This window comes from Enhydra lutris, unplaced genomic scaffold (assembly GCF_002288905.1).
Source record: "Enhydra lutris kenyoni isolate GAN:26980312 unplaced genomic scaffold, ASM228890v2 scaffoldscaffold39, whole genome shotgun sequence".
Classification (NCBI taxonomy): domain Eukaryota; kingdom Metazoa; phylum Chordata; class Mammalia; order Carnivora; family Mustelidae; genus Enhydra; species Enhydra lutris.
The window spans coordinates 13,002,153-13,014,730 of NW_019154123.1; the positions used below are offsets into that span (position 1 = coordinate 13,002,153).

The following is a 12,578-nucleotide window of genomic DNA, read 5'->3' on the forward strand; positions in this document are numbered from 1 at the left end:
GTAGTACTAAATGTCATTGTGACTAAATGGCTTTTGGGTGGTTCTGAAACAAAGAAGGCATTGTCTAAATGAAACCAGCTGCTTTTGCAGCTAGAAACTGATGGTGGCTTAGTTTTATATTCCAGTCATGTATTGCTTTTTATTTAGCATATACACATTTTGCATCTTTTATTTTTCATCCCCAGTATATTTGGAGAATATATATTGGGAATGTGGTATATCAGTAGTCCTTGTTAGTAGTGAGAGCTTCCTCATTTGTCTTGGTAGCCACATAGTTTTGCATTATTTATAATGTAATTTATTTTAGCAGTCCCCCTTTTAGAGAGCATTTGGATCATTTTCAGTTTTGCTAATTGGAAAAAAATTGGGATCCAAGAAAACAAAAATTCTGCTTCAGTGGACATGCAAAAATTTTAGAATGTTTGTATTTATTTTTAATTATTAAATTATCGTCTTTCCAAATAGATTAAGTGTAGTCTAAGTTCTTTGGAGTAATTTTACTGGACATGTATATATAAATAGGTGTTGGGTAAACAATGATATTTTTAGTAAAGTATCTTTACTTGTAAACTCAGCAATAATGCTGATGATTTTTTTATACTTACTACATATGAACAGTTATAGTAACATAGTATAGCAAAATGTCATAAATTCTGTCCTAAATTTTAGACAGAACTGAAGTTGCTAATTGGTCTGTTGGGTCTTAGCTAGCACCTCAGCCTTTATTTATTTATTTATTTATTTTTTAAGTTTTAGTGAGGTATAATTGACGTAAAATAAATTGCATATATTTAAATTGTACTATTTCATAAGTTTTGACATGTACATATACCTATAAAACCATCACCTTAATCCAGGTAGCTCACATTTCCACCACTACCAAAAGATTCCTTTTGCCCCTAACCTCTGATCTGTTTTGGTCACTGTAGGCTAATTTGTATTTTCTAGAGGTTTATATAAATGAAATGATACAGTATATCCTCCTTTTGTCTAGCTTTTTTTTTTTATTCAGCATAATTATTTTGAATTTCATGCTGTGGCACATATTAACAGTTTATTCTTTTCTGTGTAGTAGTATCTTTTCTGCTGAGTAGTATTCCATTGTATCTATAAATACAGTTTATCCACTGAGCTGTTGATAGACATTTGAGTTGTTCCCCTTTTTCATCTATTACAAATAAAGCTAGTATGAACCTTTCTGTGTAAGTCTTTATATGAACATAGTCTTTCCTTTCTCTTGGGTAAATATCTAGTGATAGGGTCAGACCATATGGTAGTTTAACTTTTTAAGAAATTGCCAACTGTGTCCAAATTGGTTGTATCTTTATACATTCCCACCAGCAAGATATGAAAATCTGTTTTTCCACATTCTCACCAATGTTTGGTACAGTCTTTCCTCATCTTAAAAATTCTAATAGAATGGATGCACTGTATCCATCCGACAGTGTATCTCATTGTAGTTTTAATTTGCACTGCAGTGATGACTAATGGTATTAAATATCTTTTCATGTACCTCTTGGCAATCTGTGTATTCTCATTGGTGAAATGTCTTTTCAAGTGTTTTTGCTAGTTTTTTTTTTTTTTTTTTCCTTAATTGGATCGTTTTCTTGCTCTTGAGTTTTAAGAGTTCTTTATATGTTCTGGATACAGAGACTCATGCTGTGGCTGTGTTTTCATTCTCTTAAGAGTTTATTTGAAGAGCAGAAGTTTTAAATTTTGTGAAGCCCAGTTTATTCATTCTTTTATGAATTTTGGTTTTGGTGTTGTATCTAAAAAGCTATCTATCTCAGTGTCATGTAGTTTTTCTTGTATCTTCCGAGGTTTCATAGTTTTAAATTTCACATTTAGATCTATAATCTGTTTTGAGTTAATGTTTGTATATTATGTAGAGACGCCTGGTTGGCTCATTCAGTTATGTGTCCGCCTTCAGCTCAAGTCATGATCCCAGGGTCCTGGGATCGAGACCTGTGTTGGGCCTCCTGGTCAGTGGGGAGTTTGCTTTTCCCTCTGTCTATGTGTGCTTTCTCTTTAACTCTCCCAAATAAACAAATCTTCAAAAAAAAAAATCTATATTATGCACAATATATGCCAAAGTTCACTTTTTTAATATGTGGTTATATACAATTATTAAAATATTTGTTGAAAAGAGTGTTTTTTCACTGAATTGTCTTTATATCTTTATTAAAAGTGTGTTGTTAATGCCAGTACCATACTGTTGTGATGGTATAAGTCTTGATCACCAACTACTTCCTTTTTCAGAATTGTTTTGGGTAGGTCATTTGTGTTTTTATATAAATTTTAGAATCAGCTTGTCAGTTTCTAGGAGCAAATTTGGATTATGTTGATTTGTAGGTCAGCTTGGCAAAAATTAACATCTTAACAGTGCTGAGTCTTCTGATCCATGAACAAGTTACAGCTCTCCTTCTATTTAGGTCATTTTTAATTTCAGCAAATTTTGAAATTTTGCTGAGGATGGCCTTTTATATATTGTGTTAATTTTTTTTTTTATTTTTTATTTGACAGACAGAGATCACAAGCAGGCAGAGAGGCAGGCAGAGAGAGAGAGGGAAGCAGGCTCCCCGCTGAGCAGAGAGCCGGATGCGGGGCTTGATCCCAGGACCCTGGGATCATGACCTGAGCCGAAGGCAGAGGCTTTAACCCACTGAGCCACCCAGGCACCCCTAAATTTATATTTTATAAATTTAATAAATGTTATTTAATTTTAAAAAAAAATGCTAAATCTGCTGTACGGAAGTGAGTTTTTCTTGAGTTTTCTGTCCAGTGCTCCAGGAAATTCGAGTTTTTCACCCTAACTGGTGGGAACAGGACACTTCCCAATATGCAACTCAAGCACTGTTCCTTCAAAATCCATGTATTTTCACTGGGGATAATATCACCTCCAACTTGGCAAAATTTATTTTTTTGCTGTGAGTATGTATGTGTGTATGTGTGAGAGAAAGATCAATCATATTATTACAATGATTTATGGCCCTCCAAAGGGCCAAACTGTAGAGGTTAGGTACACAGTAGTAGTAAAATTTCATGGGGACAGTTAGGGAAGAAAATAAAAGTCTCAAAAAACCTCCTTGGTCAGGGTGATAAGGAGAAAAAAGTTGAGAAACATTGCATTAATTACTTTGGATGCTTCTTTTCACTAGACTAGGTAGTATTTTTATATACATGTGCTATTTTGTACTTAGCTGAGTAACCAAGGGGATAATCTACAGATCTGTGGGATTTTCTAGCAGTACCAGCCTCTCTCTGTTACTCTTTTCTGAGAATTCTAGCCCCTGTATTCTCCCCAGACTGTCAGCGTTGTCTCTTTAACTCAGGCAAATATGCCTATTAAAATATACGTAGCTCTGTAAAAGCCATTAAATATATTTTTTTTTATTAAAACAACTGACTGACATTCTGTTGGTTGTTTTCAGATTTACACCTTACATATTTTCTGAAATGAAGTTTTCTGTTTTAGTCCAGCAGTATTTTTGAAATAGGCATTCTGGACATTAGTTTTCTAAACAATAGTATTATATTTGATAATTAAATTGCCCATCATAGATGGCAGTACCTCCTCTTACTCTAACAGGAGTTGGTATTGATACATAATTTGGGGGTGTCTGTCTAGCTTAGTCAGTAGAGCATGCATCTCTTGATCTCAGAGTCCTGAGGTCAAGCTCCACTTTGGGCATGGAGCCTACTTTAAAGAAATATTAAAAGATATGTAGTTTTGGGGCACCTGGGTGGCTCAGTGGGTTAAGCCTCTGCCTTCAGCTCAGGTCATGATCTCAGAGTCCTGGGATCGAGTTCCACATCGGGCTCTCTGCTCAGCAGAGAACCTGCTTCCTCCTCTCTCTCTCTCTCTGCCTGCCTCTCTGCCTACTTGTGATCTCTCTCTGTGAAATAAATAAATAAAATCTTTAAAAAAAAAAAAAAGATAAGTAGTTTTGGTGTTTTGTTTTTTTATTGTGAAAAGCAAGTAAACCTTAGCATAAGGGTGTCTGATCACTATTAAATTTGTAAAAGAGAGTAAATTCCTTGTTTAGAATAGGTTTCTTTGTTGATTTGTCTTTTTAATATTACTGATGATAGAGCAATGTCTAGATTACAACATGAATTCTAAACTTGCTAAATAGAATTTGCCTCAGGGCAAGAACCATGCCTTCCATTTTGTAGGATAGTTAGTACTAGAAAGGGGTCTTAGAAATCAAGTAATTAAATCATCTCTGTTGAAGATGAGGCAAAACTAAAGAAAGCCCTTGGAGCTTGTTTAATTTGGTCATTTATATTTAGAAGAGATATAGGATAAGAGCCCGTTTTCTTAATGTCCAGTTCGTTTTTTGTCCATGTTGTCTCCCGTAGTTTGTCACTCCTCAGTTCTGCCTTGTGGTTTAGTACAAGTACAAGAACTTTCTTAGCTTTTTTCTTGCAGCTATAAGTATATAAGCCCATAGTAAATACTTGCTAGCTCAATTTGGTGTAACATGGTAAGTTCATTCCTTGGCAGATTAGTCCTGGTTACTCTGCTGGGGACTAGGAAGACAAGTCCAGTCATACATACCTTCCCCCCCCCCGCCAATCTTCCATTCTCTTTCCTGACTCATGACATCAGTTGTGCCCTCATTGTCTCCAGCTCCCTTTGCCTCATCTTCAGTTTCTTTAGGTTGCCCTTGACAGTAGTCAGAATTCCCAGATGGCCCATAGGAATCTCGCGATCCCCCCGCCCCATGTACATCTCCTGTATAATCTTCTATACCATAAATAAATGAACCTCAAGGTAGATTCTTCCTTAGGTCTTCTGGTGAGAACACTGCTCACTGACACTTTGATTTCAGCTTTAGGAGAGATCCTGAGCAGAGGACCCAGCCACACTACGCCTGGACTTCTGCCCTGCAGAACTATGCATTAATAAATGACTGCTATTGTGAGCTGCTAAGTTTGTGGTAATTTGTTATGCAACAATAGAGACCCAATGTAAGACTGTAATATCCCTTTTCTGGAACACCTTTCTTGGTCCTCCGGGTACTATTATGGCAGCCTAATAGATGTCCGCAGCTCTCTAGATGTTTGAGGCACTCATACTAGTTAACCTGTTTCCTGTTTAGCACCTTTAACTCTCAGTGTATAGGGACCTGGTTTGAATTATTCCCTGTATTTAAACCCAGTCTGTGGTAAATAGTAGCCATTTAAAAAGTGTTAGAAGTGAATGAATAAAAATAAGACATAGATCTGGACTTTAATCTAAATTTTTAATCTAAAAGGTGTTTGGCTATGTCATATGTGGGTATTCTTGTTTTTGTTTGTCTGTTGGATGTACCAGCGAGTTTCCCTGACAGACTAGAAAACAACTTTACTGTTAATATTAACATTTAAATCATTATCAGTAATTAAAGTTTGTAGGATTGCTGAATACATAGCACAAAGAAACACAGGAAAAATGGAAACTTCACAGGTGAAGAGGGCATGCTGGGAGTTGCCATTCATTGTTAAGAACTGCCTAATAAGCCAAGTGTATAGTTTTTGATAAGGTGGGGTTCACTTTTCATACTGCCAGAATGGTGGCACATATAAACTATAAGCAAGTCTAAATAACTGATACATTGGAAATGATAAGTAAACTAAAGCACTTATAAAATAGCCAGTCAGATTTGGGAAAGGAAACTTCTTGTCCCATCCCACCCCAAATCATGTATTCACAAAAAAATATATTTTATTTGAATTACATAATTATAAATTATCTAGTATAAAAGTGAGTGATTTAATTAATATATTAATTAGTAAATGAATGTTTTCCATAAAATTACAGAGGCAAAACCTTGAGATACATTTTCTCCAGTCTTAGAATTGTTGAGTAAAACATGTCAGTTACATAAATATTTTATCTTATTTTAAAGATTTTAGTTTTTTACTTGACAAAGAGAGACAGAGCACAGCAGAGGGAAAGGGAAAAGCAGACTCCCTGCTGAGCAGGGAGCCCAATATGGGACTTAATCCCAGGACCTCATGACCTGTGCCAAAGGCAGATGGCTTAACTGACTGAGCCCCCCAGGAGCCCAGTTACACAAATAAACTAATGTAGGATTGTTTTCTGTGATAGTTTTTATAGATAATTAAGGATTTGAAGATTACTTACTTGGTGCGTGGGTGGCTCATTCAGTCAAGCGTCTGCCTTTGGCTGAGGTCAAGATCCCAGGGTCCTGGGATCAGATCCGGAGCTGGCTTCCTGCTCAGCAGGGAGTCTCCTTCTCTCCTTCCCTCTTCCTCTCCTTTCCCCCCACCTTGTGCTCACTCGTGTGTGTGTGTGTGTGTGTGTGTGTGTGTGTGTGTGTGTGTGTGCGCGCGCACGCGCGCGCGCACACACGTGCATACATGGGCTCTCTTTCTCTTTCAAATAAGTAAAAATCTTTAAAAAAAAAAAAAGGAATGTTACTTAAAGTGATTTAAAGCATCTTATACGAAGTTAGTAAATTGATAATAAATAATAAGTTAATCGTTTTAATATTTATTTTTATTCTTAATTCCTTTGTAGACACAAATTGGTGGTTGAGGGAAGGGCATGGGTACAAGGAGTAAGTAGCTTCTTTTTCAATTTTCAGGTGACTTTTTCATTTTCATTTTGAACATTAGTTCAGGAGAATAAAACTTGCCAAACCAACAGGGGAGTCTACTGTTGTTGTTCTTAAGCTGAAATACTATGTCAGAGCCTGTGTCTTCTGCCAGTTTTTTAAATATGCTTTTCCTTTAGTTCAGCTGTATTTTAATTGATGTTTTAGAAGAATGATTTAGAAGAATGTTTTAGAACACTCATGTCCAGTGTTTTTCTCCTTCTTTCTTTTAATCTTTTTAAAAATTGTGAAGTATAACACGCTCAAAATATGTAAAACAAATGTAGACTATTATGAATTATTTAAATGTAACTTCTTCCCAGATCAAGAAACAGAACATTACTGTTGTCAACAAAAGTGCCCTTGGTGCCCACCTTATGATCAGAACCGTCTATTCCCACCCTGCAATGTGGCCATTAATCTGACTTTTATAATCGTGTCTCTCTCTCCGTTTTCTTTTGTAACTTTGCCACCTAATTATTCCTCTCTAACCAGTACAATTTAATTTTGCATGTTTTTAACTAAATAATCTTATAACATGTATTCTTTTGGGTCTGGGTTCTTCTGCACGACACTATCTTATTTCAAAAATTTACCTGTGTTATGTGTATCTAAGATTATTCATAATCCGTCAAATGCATGCACCACAGTTTATGCATAATCTGCTATTGATGGATAGTTGGGTTTTTTCCAGTTTTTGCCTATTATGAACAATACAGCTATTCATGAGCATGCCTCTGTTGCACACGAGCATTTCTCTAGGATATATACCTCAGCATAGAATTTCTGGCATACAGGCTATACAGACTAATAGAGAATACCATATTATTCTCTGAGGAATACTGAGATTTCTTGTTGCTCCACATTTTTGGACACATTCTTGGTTTTTGGTTTTTGTCAGACTTCTTTATTTAGCCTATTTGTTATGTAGTAGTATCTCATTATCTATAAAGTTTGAATTTTTTTGATGACAGCATCAAGTACTTTTTTATAAGCTTACTAGACATTCACATAGCCTCTTTTATAAAGTGTCTGTTAAATCTCTTGCCCATTTTTCTTTCAAATTTTCTCTCATTAGTTTACAGTTTTTTATATATCCTAGATCTGACCTCTTGTGAGCTGTGTATGTTGCAGGTGTCTTCTCCCATTCCAACTTGACTTTTCACCCTTTCTTGTGACATTGAACATGGGGTCTTAATGTAGTCAAATTTTTCAGTATTTTCCTTCAAGGTTAAAACTTTTGAGCTTTTGATATCTTAAGAAGTCTTTCCCTAACCTGAGTCGTAAAGATAATATCCTATATTTGTTGCTGAGAGCTTTATCATTTTACTGTTTACATTTATCTTTACAATATAATTGCAGCTAAATTAGACCTATAACGGGAGGTAGTGTTTTTTGGTTTTTGTTTTTTCCCTTTCCCAAATGGGTGCTAAGTTGTTCCAACACAGTGTAATTACTCATATTTTGTTGAGCTGTTTTCTTATTTTTGGGGTTTTGAGAGTTCTTTGTATATTATGAATGCAAATTCTCTGTCAGGTATATGATTTGCAAATGTTTTCTTCCAGTGTATATCTTGTTGTTTTATCTTCCTCTTGTTCTTTTGGTGTCCTATGCAAGAACTCCTTGCCCAACCTACACATTTTCTCATATCTTTTCCTCTAGACATTTAATAAACCTTTGATTTGGCCATTAGATCTATGATCCTTTTTGAGTTAATTTTTGTTTTCAGTGTTAAGTATAGATTGGCGTTCGTTTTTTGGCATGTGGATATCTGGGACCATTGTTGGAAAGGTTGTATCTCCTTTTAATTGCCTTTGTACTTTTGGTAAAAATCAATTGATCAAATTTGCATGGGTTTATTTCTGGATTCTTTATTCTAGGTATGTCTTTTTTTTTTTTTTCTTATATTGCACTGCCTTGGTTACTGCAGCTTTATAGTAATTCTTGAAATTACACTGTGGGAGATCCCCAACTATATTCTCTCCACACAGAATTACTCTGGCTGTTCTGATAGCTCTGCCTTTACATGTAAATTTTAGATCCTTGATATATACAAGGAATCCTGCTGTGATTTTGATTCCAAGGATTACTTTGAATCTATAGATCAAATTGACATTTTAGCAATAATGAGTCTTTAGTTCATAAACACCTTATTCCTACTTGTGTAGGTTTTAAGTCCTTCATGAGTGTCTTACAGTTTTCAGCATACAAATCCTGCATTTTCTTTTTTTTTAGGTTTATACCCAAGCATTTTTCTGTTGTTGTTTTCATTTTCTCTCTTCCATTCTTTTGTATTGTAAATGTACAGTCTTTAAAATTTTTATTTCCAATTAATTGCTAGTATGTGGAAATACAGTTGCTTTTTGTATATTGACCTTGCATCCAGCAACTTTTCTAAACTCATTCTTGGATTTTTTTTAAAATAGATTTTCTCAGTAAACAATAATGCCATCTATGAGTAGAGACTGTTTTATTTTTCTTTCCCAATCTATATGTCTTTTGTTTCTTTTTATTGACTAGGACTGCCAGTCTGAGAATGAATAGAAGTGACAAAAGTAGACATCCTTGCTTTATTTCTGATCTTAGAAATCTTTCACCATTAAATAGGATATTGTCTGTATCTTTCACCATTAAATAGGATATTGTCTGTAACTTTTATAAATACCCTTGATCATGTTAAAGGTGTTACCTTCTAAATTCCTTGTCTGCTGAGAGGTTCCCGCCCCCATCATGAAACTGTATTGTTTTGTTAAATGTACTGATGATGCGGTTTTTTATTTAGTCCATTAATATGTTTAATTACATTAGTTGATTCTAGAGTTGTGATCTCAGAATAAACCCCACTTGGTTGTGATACATTATTCATTTATTATTGGATCCAATTTGCTAATATTTAGTTAAGGATATTTATGTCTGTGTAGATGAACAGTACTGTCTATAGTTCTCTTGTAATGTCTATGCCTGGTTTTAGTATTAGAATTATAACATTTTGGCCTCATAAAGTCGGGTGTGTTCTCTCTTCTGCTTTCCAGATGTGCAGTTTGTTGTTAATTTTTAAATATTTGATAGAATTAGCCATTGAAACTTTCTGGGTTTGGAATTTTCTTTCCTGGAATGTTTTACCTATGAGTTTAATTTCTTTAAAAGCTGTAGGACTACTGGGGTTACTTTCCCCCCCCAACACACACCCTTGAGTAACATTTATGACTTTGAAGGACTGGTCTTTTCATTCAAATTGTAGAATTTATATACCTAACGTTGTTCATAATATTCCCTTAATCTTTTTAATGTCTTTGAGGTTTTTACCAGTAATCCCCTCTTTCATCCTGATACTGCTTCTTTTTTCTTTTGTTATTCTGGTTAGAGGATTATCAATTTTATTGACTTTTTCCCAAGAACTAGCTTTGGGATTCATTAATTTTTTTAGTTTTTCTGTTCTCACCTTTGTTGATTTCTGTCCCTTATTCTATATTTCTGCTTGTCGTATGGTTATTTTATTCTTTTTCTGGTTTCTTAAATGAAACCTTAAGTTATTAATTTGAGAATTTCTTTTGTGACAGAAGCATTTAATAGATAAATTGCCTTCTAAATACTGCTTATAACTTCATCCTCAAAATTTTGACATACTGTATTTTAATTTTCATTCAGTAAAATTCAGAATATTTTCTGATGTCCTGTGAGATTTCCTCTTTACATGGATTATTTAGAATTAGTTTTCTTTTTTTCTCTACTAGTAGAGTATCAACATTGATTTCCATATACTTAGGGATTTCCCAAGCATCTTACTGTTACTGATTTCTAGTTTAATTCTTTTATGTCCAGAGAATATACTTAGATGTTTTCAATTTATTTTAATACGTTAAGGTGTAGGTTTGGGGCTCAGAATTTGGTCTGTCTTGTTGAATTATTTCAAGTGCAGTTGAAAATAAAATATTTTGTTGTTAGGTGGAATGTTCTTTACATATCACTCAGGCCTTAGTTGGTAGTGTTGTCCAGGTCATCTGTATCTTTGATGCATTTATGTATTTACTTGGTTCTGTTGGTTATTTGGAGAGACATGTGAGGTTTCCTATAATTGTGATTATCTGCTTCTCCCATCATTTTTACCAGTTTTGCTTGCATATATTTTGAAGCTCTGTTATTAGTTGCATATTATGTTAAGATTGTGATGTCTTTTAGATAAATTGATCCTTTACCATTATGTAATGTCCTTCTTTATCTCTGGTAATTTTTTTTTTTTCATTCTGCATTCTAAGTGATGTTATTGATGTAGCCATGTTAGCTGTCTTTACTGTTTAATGGTATATTTCTTAACATCTTATTAACATTAAGCATATCTGTGTCATTACATTTAAAATGATTTGTTATAAGTACTATATAATTAGGTATTGTTTTTTCATCCATAATGACAATCTGTATCTTTAAATTGGTAGGTTTAGATCTTTACATTTAATGTATGTGTTGTTTCGACTGGATTTAGGTCTGCTGTTTTTATTTGTGCCTTCTAAGTTTTGTTCCTGTTCCCTCTTTCCTTCCTTTTGGATTATTTGGATTTATTTAGGACTATTTTTATGTTCTTCATTGGCATTTTGACCATATCTGTGTTTATTTTTCTTAGTAGTTGATCTAGGGATTATATTGATCTTTTCACAGTCTATATAGAATTAATATTTACCTCTTCAGGTTTTTTTTTTTTTTTAATATTTTATTTATTTGAAAGAGAGAGCATGAGATGGGGGGAGTGTCAGAGGGAGAAACAGACTTCTCACTGAGCAGGGAGCCCAACCTGGGACCCAGTCTTGGGACTCAAAGATCATGACCTGAGCTGAAGGCAATCACCTAACCAACGGACCCAGGCGTCCCCACTTCAAGTTTTTTTCATCTCATTTTGTTTATATTTTATTAAAATATAATGTATTATTGGTTTCAGAAGTACAGGTCTATGATTCATCAGTCTTATACGCAGTGTTCATTATATCATGTACCCTTCTTATTGTCTGTCACCCATTTTCCCCATCTCTTCACCCCCCTCCACTCTAGCAACGCTCAGTTTGTTTCCCGAGATTAAGTCTCTTATGATTTGTCCCCATCTCTGGTTTCATTTGTTTTATTTTTTCCGCTCTTCCCCTGTGATCCTGTTTTGTTTCTTAAATTCTGCGTACCAGTGAGATCATGTGATAATTGTCTTTCTCTGATTAACTTAATTCATTTAGCATAATACCCTCTAGTTCTAGCTGCATTGGTACAAATAGTTTTTGATGGCTGCATAATATTCGTGTGTGTGTGTGTGTGTGTGTGTGTCCAACCAGATGTCCACACACACACACACACACACACACACATCTTCTTTATCCATTCATCTGTCAGTGGACATCTGGGTTCTTTAAATAGTTTGGCTATTGTGGACATTGCTGCTATAAACATTGGGGTGCAGGTGCCCCTTCAGGTCACTGCATTTGTGTCTTTGGGGCAAAAACCATAGTACAATTGTTGGGTCGTAGGGTAGCTCTGTTTTCGACTTTTTGAGGAACCTCCAGACTGTTTTCCAGAGTGGCTGTGTCAGCTTGCATTCCCACCAGCAGTGTAGGAGGGCTCCCTTTCTCTGTATCCTTGCCAGCACCTGTCGTTTCCTGACTTGTTCATTTTAGCCATTCTGACTGGTGTGAGATGGTATCTCACGGTAGTTTTGATTTGTATTTCCCTGATGCTGAGTGATGTTGAGCGTTTTTTATGTGTCTCTTGTCCATTTGGATGTCTCCTTTGTAGAAATGTCTGTTCCTATCTTCTGCCCATTTTTTGATTGGATTATTTGTTCTTTGGGTGTTGAGTTTGATAAGTTCTTTATAGATTTTGGATCTTAGCCCTTTGTCTGATATGTCATTTGCAAATATCTTCTCCCATCCTGTCGGATGTCTTGGTTTTGTTGACTGTTTCCTTTGCTGTGCAAAATCTTTTGATCTTGATGAAGTCCCA

At 34.9% G+C, this 12,578-nt stretch overlaps 1 protein-coding gene across 4 annotated transcripts in view; it reads left to right on the forward strand.

Moving 5' to 3' along the window:
- Positions 1–12,578, forward strand: part of LOC111155016 (ankyrin repeat domain 28) — a 123,643-nt gene that overhangs the window by 8,227 nt on the left and 102,838 nt on the right. For 2 of the 4 annotated variants that reach the window (XM_022515014.1, XM_022515013.1), the window contains exon 3: positions 3,481–3,492. The exons of the other annotated variants lie outside the window; for them this stretch is intronic. In XM_022515014.1, the coding sequence (XP_022370722.1) occupies positions 3,481–3,492 (12 nt within the window). Of the gene's footprint in view, positions 1–3,480; positions 3,493–12,578 lie in introns of those variants that run through there. 4 annotated transcript variants of the gene reach the window in all.